Below are 20,454 nucleotides of genomic sequence, written 5' to 3' on the forward strand. Positions count from 1 at the left end.
GTTCTGAAATTTGTTAATGAAGTTGTAGTTCATGCAGTGTTTCTGCTTTGCTAACCAAAGATTTTTGCTTCCAACATTTTGCTGGAAAATGGAAATACTTAAAATACAGCTGCCAATAGCATTACAACTGAGGTAAAAGTTTGTATTTCTAAGCTTGCAAACATGTTGCTCTCACCTTTGTGGTAATTGTATTAATTTCATGCTTATTACTCTGTCTTGGATTCTTACCCACTGAAATCACTTTACAGAGTCAACTAAAAAGATGTCTTGTGAGATGTAAGGCACCAGGTTTTATAAACCTCAATGAGGTGTGGATGAGGGAGGGTCAGGGAGGGAGAAGATAGGAAAGTTTGATATGGAAGATGGAAATCTTGTTTGGAGCACTATATAATTCTCTTGTACATCTGTAATCGTACTTCTGTGATAATTTTCTGTATGTTGGTGAAAGAATGAGGGGTGAACTCTAGATGTTATATATGCATGACGGAGGTCATGCTGAGACTTAAAATCTTATCTTTGTGAAATGGGAAATAGCAGGTGTTTTGTCCTTGAAGCAGTCTCAGTAGTACCTTGTGCAAGCTTCCTGTGGAAGTTGTATTTGGGCTTGCTGTTCAAGCTGGGGGGCAAGAGGAGGAGCTGGTTAACATGAGCTAATAAGATGATGAAAGAATTTAAGAACTTTTACCAAAACAAAAAGCTGAATTAGTGATTACCTCTGAGTAATCTACCTACCAAAACCACAGATCATCTAAAAAGTACATAGTAGATCTTAATTACTGTGAAACATATGGAAGGGAAAAAAAGACTGAATTTTTTTAACTTCATAGAAAACTGAAGGTTTTGAAAAACCCTGAAGTGAGTTGTCCTGTCAGCTCTGTTAAAAGACTTATTTCAGGATGATAAATACAGTAATAGCTTCAAAACACAGGAGCCAACTTCATCCTAAAAGCCTTGGATTGAACAAAATATCTTTATATATGTATTTATTAAATAGCTTGTGTTTGAGGGTATTTATAGAGATCAGTGTCAAGCCAAGGCACTTAGATTTAACAAACATGTAACAAGGAAAGAAACTTACGCTTCAGTGTTGTTTCTGGAATAATTTTTTTAAGATTTCTTGCTGTGTTTAAATGGGGTTTGAATTTGACAACAGAATTCTGGTCAGCTTATTCAAACTTCACTTGAAAAATTTTCAGTAGCTTTAAGCACACTTTTGAGTCTTCAGGATGCAGGAAAAACTTGATCAGTAGCATTGGCTAGGGATATTTTTTTTTCTTTCCCTGTCTGCTGATGCACACAGCATCTTCTATATTGGTTGAAAAAATGAGTATAAACACATTTGTGTGCGTGTGTAAAAACATTCTACTCGGTTGCACTGTAAATAGTTTTTATATAAAGATAGTAGCTGCTAACTCTTTCTGAAACAGAAGTCTGCCTTCAAGCAGACCACAACAGTAGAGTGTGATTGCTATGAAGGGATGGAAGTACAGTCTGACAAATTATTAAAACAAAACTAGCTAGTATATAGGTGTGCAGACATACTATATCAGTCATGTTAGATTTGATAATTGGTTATGCAAAAAGGAATGAGTATTAATTAACAGATAACAATGGTTTAAACAGTCACAGCTAAAAATGTTCTAAGTAACTTTTTTATTGTATTCTTTTCTGCAGTCTCCCGTCAACTGTTCTCTCTAGCCATTTTATTTCAAATCCTTCATTGTTACAAAAAATATTTTTTACAGGTATTATCATCTGAAGCAGATACCATATGTCCATCAGATGTGGCTAGTGATTCAAAAGAAATCTTCAGTCTGCAAGTCACTATTACAACTGAAAATCATAGTAGAAGTTGCAGTTCAGCTGAAGATTTCTTGCTGTGTCTATAGGTATCAAAAAATATCTAAATTCAGTTTCTTTCCCTGGTCTGTGAGTAGTTTTATACATGGAAACTAGGCTTAGACAATCATCTCCATTAAAGTTAAATTAGGACTAGAACAATGGGATGAAATAAATAGTCCATGTTCAATAAAGGATCTTAAGGTATAAAGATTATTTCACTAGAACACAGACTACACAAATTCCTTAAAGCCTGAAAACCAAAAAACTGCTACTCATAGGAGTAATTTGTTTTATGTTGTTCAGTTCTCTGTGTCATTGAAGGTATGCTATTTTACCCCAGTGTCTTCAACGTAAATATAAAGTCAGCATAAACTGGAGAACTGTTGAATTCTCATCTCAAAAGGCAATTGTTGCATATTTTAAAATGTAGCTGAAATTATGGCAAAAATATCTTCAGTATAAGGCTGAGGGGTTATATATTGCCAACAGCACAGGACCAATGCAGAGAACGCATGGTAACACAGGAAACAAAACTGGGCAAATGTATGATGTAAAGAGAAGGTACAGAAGGTAAAGGCCAGCTACCCATGTTACTGTGAAGTTAAAATGTGTTGCTGTCAATTCATGGTCTGCTGTAAAACCAGCTGGCTTCAAAATAATCTGGAATAAGATAGTTGATGAATTGCCCATGTTAGCCTGTTGAAAAATAGCAGTTCAAGTGTAGCCTTAAGAAGAACAATTCGGAGTGTAGACAAATGAGCTTTTGCAGGTATATGTAGAACAGTTCATAAGTTGGTGTTTGTGATTGTTTAGCCAGTGCCCATAAATGGTGACTTAACCACTGTCCTGTGTTAGTGCTGCAGTAACTTTAGTCTTCTGTGTCATTTACGAGGAAGCACTCAGTCTTCTGCAGAGGTAGTTCAAAGTTGTCAGCTTTTTTTGTACTGCGGTGAGGTTACACATGGTTTGTTTAATGTGATTTGGTTGGGGGGGGAGTTTAGTAGTTTCCAGGTGAGCAGCAGTAACTGCTGTAACTATTTCTAGAGTAACTGTCTGTCTCTGTTAGGTTAGAAGAGGTGACAGGTGTATGCTTTACAGTGATATGTGCCAGAAATGAAACTGAATACTTGAGAATTTTTTAAGGATATCTGTTAAATATCCCTGTTTGCCCCAAATAGTGTTTTTTGCCTGTCCATTGGAAATGTTTGTGAGAATTCAGTATCTTCTTCAAACAGTGAAGGTTTTTAGTTTGTGCGGGGAGGAAGCTTCATCAGGAGACTTACAGTTTTGATCATAGAATCATAGGATTGCTGAGGTTGGAAGGGACCTTTAAGATCATCAAGTCCAACCATTAACCTACCCTGACAAAAACCACTTCTAAACCATGTCCCCAAGTACCACATCTACCCCTTTTTTTTTTTTTTTTTTTTTTTAAACGCCTCCAGGGATGGTGAATCCCACCACCTCCCTGGGCAGCCTATTCCAATGTTTAATAACCCTTTCAGTGAAAAAATGTTTCCTAATATTCAATCTAAACCTCCCCTGACATAACTTGAACCCATTTCCTCTTGTCCTATCACTTGTCACCAGGGAGAAGAGGTCAGCCCCCACCTCTCTACAACCTCCTTTCACGCACATCGGAACATGTTGTTTTTCAACGGCTTTGATCTGGGCTTGTATCTAATTGATCCTGGGAGAGTAGGGTGCCCTCTTTAAATGACTGCTGTTGAGATTTGTTCCCCTTCAGGAGCTTCAAGTAGACATACTCAAGCTCTGTACTTAAGAATACTAGGCTTTGCAAACCACCTAGGTAATTGTGGCTTTTGCCTCAACTTTATTTGTTTTTGTATTACCTGTATATTGTGCCATTGCAGACTTAATATCTCCAGAATATGATCAGTTGCTTAGAAGATGATGTTACTGCTTTGTCCCCCTGGGAGGAATGCTAGCTGGAGAGCTGGGCGGCTGGTTTTGCTCCACCTGCTTTGGCATGCTAGCGTGAAGACAGAATTTGGAAATGCCTTTATGTTTATCTGGGGTGGGAATTTTGACTCAAGTTTAGTCTCTCAGATGTGATGTCATGATTCATTAGAGGGAATGCACAAATTAAGCTGTTTCCTGTGTTCTTGAAGAGCTCCCTAACTAGTGATGTCCTTGTCTTAAAAGACATTGATAGGCACTGAATGTGATAGTTTAATCTGTGCTGAGGAAAAGCAAAGCCTATGTTTGTTTCTAAATCAGGCCTATTATTTTTGCATCTGGACAGGTAAGCTGCAGCACTTCTTATCTGACAGTATTTGATGCAAGTCTGAAAAGAAACTACGTTCATAGAGTCGTGAGTCTTCTGTTTGGTTTGTGTTCCAAAAAATTTCCTTAAAAAAAAAAAAAAAGAACAACTTTTTACTGAACATGCAACTCAGATCCTCTTGGCATCTAAGCGAGGAGATGCAGTTTGCAACCTTATGTACAGAGTTTAGTATGAGTCTATAACCCATTCCTCCTGACAAATCCGTGAAGGTAAATAACAAAGATGTGTCATTGCTCTGGCAAAGACCACTGTTCAGTATGAAGCTATTAGTTCTTTGGCAAAGGATACCCTTGCTAAAACAAGGTTTACAGATTCTTTGCCATGCTATTAATCCTGCTCTGACAGTGAATGCAGAAAAGTTAATTCACAGATATCTTAGAAATTGAAGGATCTACTCAATATAATCATTATTTTGTTCTTTTTCTTACTGCAAGGTTTGGGATGCTATTGGAGTAAGAGGTCCAGATCTCTTCATAAGGTACTAGATTTTGTCTCTGTATTTGGAAGAGCGTTGAGGAAACTCGTTGTTAGTAACTGTAGGAGTTCTCGGGTAACAAACTTAGTGGAGAGCAAGACAACTTCTGGAACATGGCACTAGTAAATCTTTTTATAGAATGGGTTAGTGCTGGCTGGAGAATTGAATTTAGTATTTGGGACCGAGTGTTGTCCACTCTCTGTGTCTGTGAAAAGTCCCTTAAAGTCTTGCACCTCTTAAGCGTGTCTGTCTGGTCTAACTGACTTACGTGCCTTGACAAACTTAGAAGTACAAATTTTGCCGTTTTCTTGTTTGTGTGTTTTGCTCAGCTTTTGTGTACCTATGTTCTTCCAGTCTACCCTTTCTTCAGGTTTTTCTCCTTACTTTGAAGCCCAGCGAGGGTTTCAGGAGGCTTGTATTAGAACCCACAGTACTGACCTGTGAGAGATTTGGGATTTTTTTTTTTTTTTGAAAGGCCAGAGGACAAACCACATAGAAATACATTAACTGGTTCAATTAAAATAGGCATAAGTGAGATGCGTGATGTTTGGTGAATGCTTTCTTGCTTCAGTGATGCTATAATGAGTAGAAAGACTTACCACATAAGCTTTTAAAGGCAGTATGCCATCAGCGTGTATTAAGCCACTGTGTGATTCTGCAAGTCTCCTGTTACATATAGTAGAAATAAATACAAGCCCCCCCAAAAGAGAATAAATAAGGCTTTGCTTAAGCTTATTTTGCAAACTATTATGGTATTTTTTAATGTACTAGTAACGCCATAATATCTTTTGGTATACAATAATTTCTATATAGTTGGGGTGCTTAATACAGCTTTGCATAAACAATGAAGGGTTTTTTATACACTCAGAAGATGGAAGTTTTACATTGGTAAGTAATAGTGCTATATAAAGCAGGACAAAGTTTCTCATGGTTTGTCTACAAAGAGAAGTTAACTGAAATGTATAAGCCAAAGTGTGCAGTTAAGCACATGCAATGTATGCTAGTGTAAGCCTCCTTTGACCTCAATTTTGTAGTGTAAATCCTTTGGCTTGGGAGTTCACGGTTCGCTTGGGAGTGCGTTCTAAGCTTGGTAACAAGCTGCCATGGGACAAGTGCAGATAGCGAGTCCAACCAGCCTAAGTAGAACTTGCTTATGTAAATGAATTGTGACCCCTTGTTTCTGTTAACTGTACTAACTGCTCTTAATGTTTTTACAGTTTGAGTTGTATTTCATGAGAGTATTTCTAAGTCTTCTTTACGTAGTGATTTATGTTTTCTGAGAATCCATTCCAAATTCATTGAAAGCTGCACTTCAAGGTATCATCATACAATCACAAGCAACTGAATTAGAGCGGAGGTAGGTAGATGGCTGTTACTTAACCTAGCTAAACTTTTTTCCACTCCTACTTCATATGTGCTGGACTTCACACTTAGAATTACTGTTTCAGTGCAAAGGATGGGAATTTTCATAGCCTTAACTTTTTACATATAATTTGGGAAAGAGGTAAAAGTGCATTCTGTTTAGATTAACCATAAATGATATGAGAAAAGCTTTAAGACAGTGCAGGTAACCCTGAAGCGTATTTTTGCACAAATAATATTCTTTCTGATACGAGTAATGTTCTGAAAAGTTTGGAATATTTTTCTACAAAAACATGAAAAGACAGGCTTGTGGGATGCCGTTGACCAGTTACCTTGAAACTTCTGGATGTAACACTGTTTCTTTGGAATAGCTGTTTTTTAACATGGCTGATGTGGCATCTCACTGGCCACATGTCCAATAATCTTGGGGAGAGGGGGGGAGGGAGGAAGATGAGAAGAGAAGTTGCCCTTTGCTCCTTAACTGAATCTAGAACATGTCTGGTTCCCGGGGCAGGAGACCCAATACAGAAATAGGTTGTAGTTGACCCTTCTGCCCTCCTAACCTTGTTTTCCTTCCCACAGCCACCCTGCAATGTTTGTCTCCACTCTTTAGAGACCTGAACTTCTTTTTGACAGTTTCTCGCACATACACCTACCCTGCTAGATAGGTTGTCTTTTTGCTACCCTCCCTGACCTGATGGAGAATCTGTTTCATGTAACTTAGCTGGGGACTCTTGAGAGCTTCTAAATTATGAACCAGCATTTTATGCAATTGCTAGGGTAAGTAATACCTCTTGAGGTGCAAAGCGTGAAAAAGGGGGGAAGTAGTAACTTAGAAGAGAATCTTTTTACTCTATTGCTGCAGTGGTTCTAGTTGGGAGGAGAGCTTGGAAAAATACTGAAAAAAAAATGGGTTCAGAAAAGTTTTTAAGTTAGATAAGTATAGGTGAAACAACTGCCATGTATTAGGATTAGGAATCTAGAGTGCAGATAACGCAGGGACTAAGAGTGAAGGGGAAGATCTCTTATGTTGTTAGTCTCACTGAATTTTAAAGAGAAGTTACTGCATAGCGTATGCTGACACATACATCATGAATAATTTAGGGTGTGGACAGTGGAAAGGGCAGCTAGCTGTACCTTCTGAGCCAGCTGCAGCTAACTGATAAGCTCTTCTAGAAGAGTTGTGCTAGGAGGAAGTAGCAGTAATCATAGTTTGTGGTTACAAGATTATGGGTCATTGCCGGGAAGCTGGAAGTATAAACAGCGGATCAGCATCCTTGGTATTAAGAGAACACAACAAAACAGAAGAGGTCTTGAAAAATTTCCAAGTTCAAATTGCCACCAAGATGTTCACTAAACAATGAGTGATTCTTTCCAGTCATGCAGTGGCTTTCTCTTGTCAGCGCTAAGCTGTCCACTGTTACCTGTCAAAGCAGGAGATGGCAGAAGGAAGCTTAGTTGTACCCTTCTGTCCTCCCAAGTAAACCTTCAGGACTGTGACCATGTATGGAGGACTCCAGAGTAAATATTGAGGAAAAATTGCTATTTGTCAGCTTACTAGGCATATTGAACTACTTCATTAGACTAAGTTGCCTAAATTATTATTTTGAAATAGTTTAAAGTATCTTTTTGGTGTGATTGAAATTCCTCAGGGCATAGTTCCAGGCCTTTAAAACTGTATTTGTCAATATGGCCACTGCTGATAAACTATATTGAAAAAATGCTGAGAGAATCAACATAGTGGAACCTTTATTGACAGATAAGTTTTCAGGATGATTTTGCATCTTAAACTTTGTAAGTGCTTAATAACATTTTGGAGTCATGCCATTGTTCTGTGGTGAAGAAGCCCTTTTAACTAAGAGCCATACCTTTGGAAATAGTTGTTTGCTGAATGCTGTATATTTTGATAGTATGTAAAAAAAAATGCCAAAACCTTAGATGGCTGTTCACTCTTTAACTCACTAATAATTAAAAGCTTAAATACCTTCAGAACATTGTGGCACTTTTGTGAAATATTCTATAGACATCAAAATGCATGCTGAATATATACAAAGTGAATAATTGAAGTTATAGTGTAGCTTTTCCCCATGCAGAAGATCTATACCAATTTAGACTAGCTGAGGCTCTTTGCGCTTGCTGAAACAGTTTTAGAGGATTCCAGGCAGTGATCTCTTATGTTTTTTTATTTTTTTCTTAAAGGTTGCCCTTGCCTTTGTGCCTATCTGCAGTCCTAGTGATGAGAAAACAGAGCTTTTCCATGAAACTGTGACATATGTAGCAGCTATCAAAGATACTGGCAATAATCGGAGCACCAGATTATTTGGATCCACCAGGCTGAGAACTTAACTGTAAACAAAATGAGTGGGAGTATTATCTTAACATAGGTACTCCCTGAGGAGGTTGGGGCCCTTCTTTCATCAGGGACTGAGCTTAAGAGACGAGGTTCTTTTTTTCACATTCCTAAAGCTCTTTACTATGTTTCTAGTCATAAAACTACTGCCTGCCTTCCCTGCTTCCAGTGCAAGTATCCAAATACTAAAATTTTTATCAGTACCAAAACAAGAAATTTGTAGTCAGACAATTCGAGAGTACAACAGGACACAAGGAAATGGAATGAAGCTGTGTCAGGGGAAGTTCAGATTGGACATTAAGAAAAGGTTCTTCATTGAGAGTGTGGTTGGTCACTGGAACAGGCTGCCCAGGGAAGTGGTCATGGCACCAAGCCTGTCAGAGTTCAAGGAGTGTCTGGACAACGGATTTAGTGATACGGTTTAGTTTTAGGTAGTCCTGCAAGGGGCAGGGAGTTGGACTTGATGATCCTTATGAGTCCCTTCCAACTTGACGTATTTTATGATCCTTCTAGTACTCATTCTCTTTGTTTGATGCAGTAGTCTTTCCTTTTTGTTACAATGAGAATCAAATACATAATGCGCTTTTTACAGATGGGTATGTATAAAGTAGTATTTTTAGTGCTGTTCACGTACTAAGTCATTTGAAAAAAAGAAATAGAGCCCATATTAAGGTATGTCTGCTTGATGAACTTGCATGAGTCAATTTTTGTAACTCTTACTCCTGGGACGTTTGTACCAGTGCAGTGAGCGATGTGGCGTGTAGCATCCTGGACTACAGGAGGATGTAGTTCCATTACATAAAGGGTTTGCACTGGAATCATTTGGACAAGTGAAGATTTTTTTGTATGTAGGCAGGCTTTTGGCTAACACTGTTGCATACATGGGGTTTGAGTCGATTCAGTGGGGGCTTCATTGATTAAGAATTTTGGCAATTCTTGTAGGTGCTGAAATAATCATTAGTCTTTCAAGGGGGGGGGGGGGGGATTTTCTCTTGAGTACTCACAGTTTTCAGTAAAGTTATTCTGAATATTCCCTGGTGCTTGTGTCAGGGTCACTTTTGCAGAAATGAATGGACAGAGTTTGTCCTAGTGCTGAAGCCACGAGCTCTACCCCCACTAAAGGTTTGAGAAACAGAGGTCCTGACTTGCCCCAGTGGTTTGTCTGGAGTGACTAAGCTAGAAGAAGAAATGTAGCTCCCAGCTGTTTTGGCAACTCCAAATCCATTTAAGTTTACTCATCCAATTTATCAGCTACAAATTTTTGTTGACATTCTCATAATACTCACCTGCACAGAAAGCATTTATTAAAACAGTAGGCTGGATATATGTTTCATATTTAGCATAATCTGTTTGGTATGTCCTGCACTTAGCTGGCAAAATGCCAAGAGAAATACACAGTGTTAGTAAGACTCAGTGATGCCTCTTGAACTTCTGTCATGGGAGAAGCAGTTTGTTACCTGTGATACCCACATTTTGAAGGATTTAATTTTAGGTGTTTAGGGACAAGTCATACACTGTATTGTGGTCACAGATGACTGTCTAGTTTTGGGCCTTTTAAGGATAAGCAAGCTGTTTTGTAATGTCGCCATATGCACTACTGATTTCCTGTAAATGCAAGATAAACAGTTTTGATTCTAGATATGTTTTAAGTAAGTTTAATGAGAGTGCACAGGGAGCTTGGACAGCACCATACGTAGTCTTAAGACAGTGACTTTGCTCATGAGACAAAGCATAAATGACAATGGTCAGTGTTACATAATCTTAGAAATAGAGTAGGTTTGTTTCAAAATAGTTTATAAACTGAAAAGAATAAAAGCTATGGAAATTCCACATTCTAAAGAACATGTCTTCAGAAATCTGGTCATGCTGGCCTTTAAGATCCTTAGGCTTTTTTTGTCTGTGCTATGGAAGGTGGTGACCTAAAACCTAAATCCTGTGGTTTGAGCCCATCTCAAAACAAGGTGTTATGTAGAGGTATGAATACAGCCTTTTTCCCCCAGCATACCTGATGAAGTTTAAGGGTATGCTTGAGGTATCACCTGCCTTTCTGCTTATGCAATTTTAAAATAATTATTACCTATGTTTTGCTTTTTTTTCCCTCCATATAGCATTTGCCTGGAGCAGTAGCTTCCCTTCCACATACTTATTTTAATTACTTGTGATTGTTAGTGTTGAGTAATTTTGTTTGCTGAGGAAATCCCCTTGCAATGACCTACAGACTTTACAAAAATTACAAAAGAAACTTTAGGCCTACTGCTTAGATTATAATTTTGTATTTTGCTCATTATAACCTAGTACAACATTTTCTTCTAGTGATGTATTAGTAGCATCCTCATCTAAAAGCAATGTTAATTTATTTCCTCATTTTATTTTTAACATCCTTTTTGGATGGAATTCAAGATAAATAGAGAATAATGCCTGAAATGTGTTCTTTCTGTCTGTCCTTTACAAATCCATAGCTGGAGGGCTCCCTGCACCATATTGCCTGTACGCCAGCCCAGAGAGTAACTATTTCGCATAGCAGTTCTATGTTTTGCAGAGGCAGTCAGGAAACAGAGGACAGGTATTATGTTGAGGAGCTGTGGGGCCTTCATACAGGTGTGCTGTACTATCTGAAGGTATTTACAGTCCTGTAAACACCAGTCCAGTTTTGCATCAGTATTTATCCAACATGTCTGCATTGATATTGTTGCATCTATGCAAAACTCCCAAAAGTAGGTGGTCCTTTAGTTGTTTTGCATCTTTGACAAATGGTCTGTGGTGGTGGTATCTGCAGTGGTATACAGTTACCAGGAGAGAGCAAGCCCCAATATGGACTAGTGTGAACACAAGTCTTGTTTTGCTCTGGAGGTGGTAACCTTCAGCAGAAGAATAGTTCAGGGTGGACAGGTGGGGGCAGTAATATCTTAAAGTAATGCAGCCAAATCTGTGAGAAACTGTTTGTTTAAACCTTTACATGAACTCGTTGAACATGAATTTGAAAGCGAGAACAGCAGCAGCCTGTTGTGATGATAGAGATTGCAAAGCGATTGGAAACAAAAGACTTCTGGATTAACACAGCAGAACTTGGGCAGATTCAATGGAACTACTCTGAATTTATTCTAATGGAGCTGAAGGCATGGTTTTGCCTTCAGCTTTTTGTCTTACTTGATAAAGAATACCCATTTGCAGTATTGTAAACTAAGAATTGTAGTAACCGCTGAAATTAGTGCCCAGTAAAAGAAAGCCACACAAAAGATCTTGCTGTGTGTCTTAAGCTAAAACCACAGCCTTTAAGACTCTAGTATCTTTAAACAGTAAAGATGTTATTTGTTTAAAAATACTCTCAAACAAACAAAAAACAAACTGTAAAACTGGGACATGAAAATGAGACATGATTTAACTTAATTATAAGCCTTGAACAGCATGTTCTCAGAATACTTAATTACAGCATTGTTTTTAGGTTGGTTTTTGTGTGTGTGTGTTGCTCCAGTTAGTCTTCAGCAGAAAGAATAAAAGGCAAAGAAAACACGGAAGCACAGTAAACATCTTGAAATGCAGTTTCCTTCTTACTGGGAAACTACCATGTGACTTTCTGAAAAAGACTTGTTTAAAAAAAAAAAAAGGCAGTTTGCAGTTGTTCTTTGGTAGCATTAAAACTTAATTCTCTGTAAATCTGCTTCTTGAGAAATAATATCGTACAAGATAAGATATTATTTCTACAGTGTTTAAATGCTTTTAGTGTTCTATGACTGAATTTAAGGAGAATACACTGAATTGTTTGATTGTCCTGAAAGCATTACTCATTGACGGATGAGAGCAGAAACAGAACAAGGCATCCTACTATTAATGTATAATGATTTTACAGTCTGAACTTTTAAATGTGAGAAGATACTAATTTTGACTGAATTCTACAACATGCAAAGCCAGTTGGCTTCTACTCAGTCTTCTACGATGACAGTCTTTTTTGCCAGTCTTGCTAAAAGATGGCTGGGAGTTGAACTGAAATGGGACCTGCATTTCAGTTAGTCAATATATTGAATGTGGGTTATTCAGCCTTAAAAATACACACAGAGTAACTGTTCCAACAGCTAAATTTCTGCATAGACTTCTGCCAAACAGTATGGGTCTCAGCCATCACTTTTGAAGTTAGTAGCAGAGATTTTTTCAGAGTGATAAAAAGGAAGATCAGCTACTGTTTCTCTCCTTGGACCAGTATTTCTCAGAACTGTGCCTTCCTCTGCTCTTACAGGTGAAAAAATCACCTGTGGTTATATTGTGTAGTTTTTCTTTAAATGGTAGATGAATGTAAGGACTGGCATTTTTGTGTTGTATCGAAATGAAGGCTTGTCAGCTCAGAAGGATTTGGATCAAAAATATAAAGGCATGTTGACCGTGTTCAGTAATGTTTTAAAGACATATCAAGGGTGGATTCTTATGGTGCGCTGAATTAGGTGTGTGAAAGCCAGGAGCTAAAACAAAACTCTGATATCCCTATTCTTGTCTGCAGTTCACTCTTGCACTCTGTGCTGTATACCAGGAGCAGCAGCATGTTTTTCTGTCAGTCACACTTTATTCCTATGTGATTTGGTGTATGAATTGTGTATCTGTTGTTAATTAACTCTTTAGCATCCCAAGGTGCTTTATGTATTCTTTCCTTCTCTAATTTTACAGTCTATAATTATAGACGATAAGAAAACTTAAGGACAGAAATGGAAAAACCGAATAAAGTCCTGCAGTTAATTGGGGCTGCTTTGAGTGCTATTGGTTGGTTGCATTTCTATGCAGAATCATATATATGTACCTACATGCAGTTAGTAGTTTGTTTTCTTTGTATGCACGGTGGCCTGACTCTTCTGTTAAGGAAAAAAAAAAAAAATAGTAACAGGAAGATAAGTGACACTACTGGTAGCATTAGTTCTTTAAAGGAATTTGCAAGACTTTCTTTTTTTAAAGTGTATTTCACCTTCTCACTTAAGTGTATTCTGAGACAACAAATTAGCTGCTTGACCAAGCTTCTGACCTGGTTCATAAATGGAACATTGACTTAGTCAACTATGCTTTAAGAATAAACAATGATACTCTTCCTCCCCCACAAACCAAAGCCAAACGCACCCTAAAATGGTACAAACCACAGGCGAAGGTCATGGAGTGGCTGCTGGAGTTAGCATTTTCAATTTCATGTTGATCTGTGTGAGGGAATAAAGTCATTTGTATCTGAAGAAAAGCAAACCAACTGCTTTCTGACCTGCTCACGGCTGAGCAGTCATACAGGGAATCTAGTCTTGAAAGTTCTTAGATACTCTCCTGTTTTGTGTTGTCACGACCTTTGGAAAGTACATGGGCACTCTTGCAATTGCAAAAGTTTTTGAAGTCTGAGCACTTTCCTGTCTTGTGAAATGAGATTTAGTGGAATCCGCTGCTGTTTTCCACCTTCTGTGCAACTTCAGTTGGAGGAACAGCTAGATGAAGTGCAACCATGCCATGGTGTGGAACATCTCCAATCCGTGGAGGTGATCTAGGCTCCTCAGCACCAGGGTTCAGTGGAAACAGCATGAAGTAGGGTGGCTGGCTACCCTTAAGAGTAGCTTAGGCCACTGATTGCCTTTCGCTCCTTCCACTGAGCCGTTTGGGAATTTGTTGCTCTAATCCCTGGCTTTGGGCTGTGAATGAAGGGATTAAGTTAGCAAGGGCATGCAGGAAAGCTGCAGTGTGGCTTGGAAACCATGTTTCCTTGGAGCTGCCCCTTCTACTCCTTTGCAGATGAACATACTCAATTTTTACAAACAAAATCCACAGCACCAGTACTAGCACTGCTTTATGAGAAACTAGAGTATTTTTTTTTAATGAGATGTTCATGACATCTGTTTGAGTTTTATAGGCCTCTGTAATTTTATGGGAAAAAGGAGGTGTAGGTCTGAGGCCATATAAACATCGCATGACTTGAGGGAGCCATGACTGGAAGTTACCTGTTGCAGTGTTGTCACAGCTGTGCTTTATTCCTCTAAGTAAATTTCCTACATCTGAAAGATTTGTAACCTTATATTGCTCTTATTATCAATCCACTGTGCCGCCTCTTGGAGGAAAAAAAAAAAACAAACCACACTTTTTTTTTCTTTTTTTTCCCTTCTGCTGCTGTTAACGCGTATGCCCTGCTTGGTAAGCCTGTCACTCGTCGCGTTGTGCCGACTTGCTTGAACAGTGGCTGGGACAGGGGAGGGCGTACAAGTGCCCATCCCCGCTTTACCCGGGGAGGGGGCGGGGAAGCGGTCCCGGCCCCCCGCTTCCTGTCAGGATCGCCCGACGCGGGGCTGTGCTCAGCTGGCGGAGGCGGGAAGCCGTTCTCCAGCTGACTGGAAATCTTCCTTGGAGCCGCGCCGGCTCGTCAGCGCCATCTTTACTTCCCGCCCCCGACCGTTGAGCGGCCTGCCGGCCCCGAGGAGCCGTTAACGGCCGGCGGGAGGAGGTGCGCGCCCGCCCCGCCCCCACCCCCAACGGCCGCGAACGGCCCGAAGCGCCGCCCCAACCCTCCGAAGACGCGGTCGGGGTGCCGGCCCCCGCAGGGAGCGGTTCTTTCCCCCCCGTCTGTCAGTCCGTCGTCCCGCAGCAGTGGCTCCGCGGGCCATGGCGGTGACGCGGCCGCGGCGCGAGGCCGCCGGGCCGCCCGCTCGCTCCTGCCGGCGGCCATGCCGGCTGTCTGTGAGGCGGGCGGGCGCCGGCATGGGCCGAGCGGCCCCGCTGCTGTTGCTGCTGCTGGTGGCGGCGGCGGGCCGGGCCGGCGCCTCGGGCGCGGGCGGCCCGGAGGTGCACAGCCTGCGGGGGAGCTGGCGGCTGGGCAACGGGAACGGCTCGGTGGTGCTGCGAGGGGATGTGCCGGGCTGCGTGCACACCGCCCTGCACCGCCGAGGCCTCATCCAGGTACGGTAGGCAGCCGCGCCGGCACACCTTGCCCGGCCACCCTTCCCCCCCGCCCCGACCTCGCCCTTGGAGGCGCCCCGGCGGTGGGGCCGTGTCCGGCCGTGCCTGGGGAGCGGTGGGAAGAGCTCGGCTGGGTGCTGCGGTCTGGTGGCACCCGAGGAGAAGCCTCGCACCCGCCGTGCCGCTCCGAAGTGGGCAGCCTGCCACAAAGGAAAGAAACCACCCCAAAACAGCCCCCCTGTGTGAGATCTGCAGAAGCATGGTTAGAGGCAACCCCCTCGCCTCCCAAAACACCGCTCTGTCCCGGGAGCTGCCTCAACTGCTGCAGGTTGTTTTGCCGGCGCAGCAGCCAGACTTCGTTTCCTTAGCCCCTCCGATGGCAAAGGGTTTGGCGGCTGCTGTACCCTTCAGGGCAGAGCAGTCCCAAATAGGGCCAGGGACACAACTGCGAGCCTGTGCTCTGCAGCGTGTGAGTTTCTGTGGTTTTGACACAGAACCAAGGTGCTGACACCAGATACCTACAATATCATCACAGCACGTAAGTCGTGTTTACCCTACAATATTACCTCAAAAGAATGAAAAGCTGAACCCGATGCCTTGAAGTTTGACTTGTTGATGCAAGAAGTCTGGGGATTTCAGGCGCGTCAGTCAGTTAAAGATCCCTTCTAACACTTGCAGGGCACATCAGAACAGTTGAGAGTGTATACTCCCATGCTGCCTAAGGGAAGTATATTCTGAAACATGAGTAAAAAGCTGTTACATTTGAAAGACTGGTTCCTGCCTTAACACTTTTAAGAAGCTTTGCTGCTTCTGTTTACTATTGACTCTTTTAGGTTTTAGATACATGAAAACGTAGTGACTGCTTTCTGGGACAAATGATCAAAACTGCAACTGTAGATTAGTAGCAAAGTACCCTGGTACCAGCATAAGCTGCTTGTCACTCACACCTCCCAAGAAACATGGCACTAGCTGGGTCATCATTAAAATAAGATGCCATTTTAAAAGGAAATATCTGGAAAGTGAAATGTGTACCTCAAACAAGGAAAAGAAATAAAACATAGTGTAGTCAACAAAATCCTCTATAAGACTGATAACTACACTTCTGTACTAGAAAATGTGAAGTTCTGTCATATGTTGTCTATCAGATGTATCTATATATTGTATTTATTGTGGGCCCAATACTGCGTTTGTATAGCATTTATTTAAAAATACATTCTGGATGCATGCATTTTGTATTTTCTATTCTTTAATTTTTATTCTTCAGATTATCATCCTGCTCTGCTCTGACTAAAGGTATAAGGAGAAAGTGACGCCACTTTGGGCTGGATAATTTTAGCATTCTTCTGTGTTGGCATACATTGGGAATCCCAGTTGCTAATAATAGATTCCAAAGGGTGTCATTGCCAGATAAAAGAGATAGTCAACACTGGAAAAGTAAATACACTAAGAAGTGATAAGTTGAGCCATGATGGTCTGTTGTTTCAATGTTGTTTCAATGTCTGTGTGCTAAGTGACGTGGCATTTTGAGCATACACAATTAAGGTTTTAAAATGGCTTTTCTAAAGTTTTGAAAAGTTCAGTGGGCAGGTAGACTATATATGGAGGATCAGTGAAGAGAACTGCCAGTTTCTCCCATGCAAAAGTGCGTAAGATAAACTGAACATCTCAGATGTTTGGCTGTGCTGGGAGATGTTGCTATAAGAATGTGAATTCAGGAGAAACTGTGACCAATGCACTGACTCACGCAAGATAATGACGTAGTGGAAGATTCACATTCAACTACTCACATTAAGTACTCTTACGAAGTGAGAAAATGCGATTGCTGATTTAGCTGCATTGCTGTAAACTGACTTGTAATTTTAGTCATTTTAAGCAGCAGTATGATGTTTGGAAATGAGGCTGTGATCATGAACTCTCATGTGCCTGGGCAGAATGCCAAGCCTGCACAGAGGCGCGAAAGCTTAGTCAGCCTGCTGGCCAGCAGTGTGGGTCTTGTTAATAGGTAGCTGGGTGCTTTGCTAATTAAGTCGGTGATGGTTGGTTGTGGACACTTAGAACATGTTTATGTGAATACAAGTATGAACTTGCTCCAAACACATGCTGATATGGCCGGGTATGAACCTGCTGTGGTCTGGAAACTGTTACTACGTCGGTAATGTTAGATTTAGTACTCTCTGCCGAGGAGCTGAGTTAATCGAAATACTTCGCTAGTGTGGTTGCTTGACCTCTGGACTGGACGTGGCTGGTGTCTGGCTAGTTCTAAGCTCAGAATGAGCTAACTTGTTTCTATGTATAGGTGTGTACAGGTAACAAGATCAATTTAAACCCATTCTTACTCAGTTTAGCAAAGCCCAGTTTACAGAAAGAAGTGTTCACACAAATATTTGCACCAGGATAGCTAAATTGTTTTAAAATAACATTTCAGTTTAAAAGATAGAACGGAGAGCATACCAAAATATGGGAGCTGCCTTACCAGATTTCAAATCTATCACAGATAGTGTTAAATGTAATCAGTCCTCGCTACCACAGTTGTAGCATTCTGCAAAGCGGCAAACCTGAGTTGTTTGGAGGGAGTCAGTGACATAATTCGTTACTGCAATGTGAAGCTTCATGCTGCAAAGTGTGGCTCAGACGTTTATCCTGAGGTTTCTTCATTGCGGTGAAAATGCTTATGACCAAATGTTTTCAAGTGCAACTGCTTAAAATCATATTCCTATATACCTATTTACACAAAAGCCTGCACATAGCCTGAATTTTAGAGGCATAGAACACTGGTTGCTCCATTTTTCAGTGCTCATTATCTCTGGAAATCAGCCCTTTTTGGGGTTGCATCAAGTGTAGAATTAGGAGTTTTGTTATAGTTCCCTAAATACAAAAGCATTGGTCTTGAGTATTTTTTTCATTTGTTCCTTTTGCTTTTTGCTGTGGAGTGCAGGAATTTTATTCATCCTACTGAAAATGTCACTAGACCAGCAATCCAAAAGCTTACTGCTTGCAATCAAAAGTGAAAATTGGGCTGAAAAGCTGTACCAGGAAATAGGAGAACAAAGCTACTGGGAACTAAATTATTCTGGATAGCAAGACCCATATGTTCAGCGACCTAGTGAATTCTGTGCACCGCTGTTCTACGTGATTTGTAAATGGCAAATAGCACTGCATCCTTTGCTTCTGTATCCTTGGGATTTTTTCATGGGTTAGAAACAGAAATTTAAAACAAAATTTGGGAGGGCCTAGTCCAACAATGTAGCTTAGTGGGTGTCTCACAAATGAGGGGAAGGAGGGTAACAAGAATAAGCTGTTGGATATTAAGCCTGCAAAACGTGGCTTAGATTGCAAAAGCAGGCTGCAAGCTACTTATTTATCACTGTGTGGTTCATTTCAAATTTAGGTCGATGCACAAACTGTTTTTGCCCAGGAATGCTGTAGCTGATTGCATGTCTGTAGCCTTACTTTAATCTGCTGTGCAGGCTATACATTTGAATTGAAAGACATCTCTCTGACACTGAGGGTTCATTACTCATCTCTCTGGATCATCTTAGCTTTCGTTCTAAAGATGTCTTTACTCACTGGCTTATAAAATATACATTGGTTGAACACATCTTTCTGAATGCACCAAATGCACGTATCTTAGAAAATGCTCTTGGGGAAGATACTTTTGAGTTTTCTACAGGAGTAGTATTTTCTTCCGTGTTCAACCAACGTAGTTCAAATGCTGGATTAACTACGATAACAGCTCCAAGGGCAGGAGGTAGCATCAGAGTATGTGTTCGGCTGGTTAGTTTTAATAACGTTTCATTAGGACTCCGTAGCTCTTACTACTATTTACATGTAAAATTTACATGTAAAAGACATCAGAAATGCACATAATCAAGGGTAATAGTCACTTCAATAAAGTTAGTGCAAAACCTGGGCGTAAGCAAAGACATTTTACAAACTTGCAGCGAATCTACTGCTAACCCTACATCTCTGGCAAAAGATTTTCAGAAACCATTTTGTCTGAAGATTTAGTTTTTAACTACTGTCAGCATAGTATTTTCTTTCAGGCACAGTTCTGATAAGCAATATCTATCAGCAGGTAACTTGTGCATTAAATCTTTATGCTAGAAATAGTCGTCCTCTAGCATGTACTGTCCAAGTACTGTGTGATGCCATTTCTGCTGGCAGGTGACTCCTATAAAATTTCAGTTCTGATGAATATGGCTATTGTAGCTGGATTTTCTCATCTGCCAGCCGTTTGCATTCGCACAGAAAGGCTGCTTTGTTGTATTAGCTGTCACTTTGATTTGTAAAGAACTGTTATGGGGGGTCTGCAACTGTGATGCTAATATAGGGTCTGGCTAACGCTGCAGTTTCTTCCCCATTATACAACAAGGGCATACACTTGACATGGAATGTTACAGTGGTCTTGGTCATACTTGGATATTAAAATATATTATGCGACAGAAGCTTATGTATCTCAAGTGATATTTCTGCAGTTCTATAAAGTTGTGTGTATTTTTTGTAACTTGTTCTGCATTTGTATAAAATATGCTGTTGCTTATTTTCTGACACTTCATCGCAACTTAGATTTTTCAGGGCAAGCCAGGTAACAGTTGTATTGGGTATTGTATGGTTCTAACAGGTTAAATGGCATTCATTGATGAAATAGTTGATGAAGATAAATATATTGTTTTCTGTTAAAACATATGTGCTCTGCTGAGTTGTGTGAACATATGTGGAAGCATTCAAAAGCCTTAGTGAAACTTCGGATGAATATTAAAGCGCACTCAAGTTTATCTTTTGAAAGCTTGTGAAGTTTAAATAGATAAAAGTTATAGTAGCCTGTTAAATACAGCAGAGTATTCAAAGAATATTAAGCAGTGGGTATTAATATCTTGTTAATTAACTCTTTAGTAGTATTTGGCTCAGTGTTCAGCTGTAACACATCTTGAGCATAAGGTGACATTCAATTTACTGCTTTGTTAGAGTAACTACTGAAGTACTTTCGGATGAACTTTCAAAACTCGTGTTCCAAGAATACAATCCATTCATCACTACTGTAAGTTCAGCTTGACTTCAAGCTGTAAATATGTGAAACCGGGCTTGCTGAAAATTGTATAAATGTCCTGACTGTTATCACTTGAGATATCAAGGAGTGCATGGATATAGGTAAGTATCTTAACTATTTAGCTTCCAGTCTGAAGTTGGCAACAGCAAAATCTTTAACCTGTAAATCATGAA

The 20,454-nt window shown here is 40.3% G+C and overlaps 1 protein-coding gene across 1 annotated transcript in view; it reads left to right on the forward strand.

Moving 5' to 3' along the window:
* Positions 1-15,184: 15,184 nt before the first annotated feature.
* The window catches only part of MANBA (mannosidase beta), a gene marked incomplete at its 5' end in the record, with an annotated part of 51,516 nt that continues 46,246 nt past the window's right edge, over positions 15,185-20,454 (forward strand). Inside the window, one exon of the mRNA XM_082483054.1 lies at positions 15,185-15,703. Within this exon, the coding sequence (XP_082339180.1) occupies positions 15,185-15,703 (519 nt within the window). The remainder of the gene's footprint in view (positions 15,704-20,454) is intronic.

This window comes from Vanellus vanellus (genome assembly GCF_965231255.1).
Source record: "Vanellus vanellus genome assembly, chromosome: 4".
In the NCBI taxonomy this organism is placed as follows: domain Eukaryota; kingdom Metazoa; phylum Chordata; class Aves; order Charadriiformes; family Charadriidae; genus Vanellus; species Vanellus vanellus.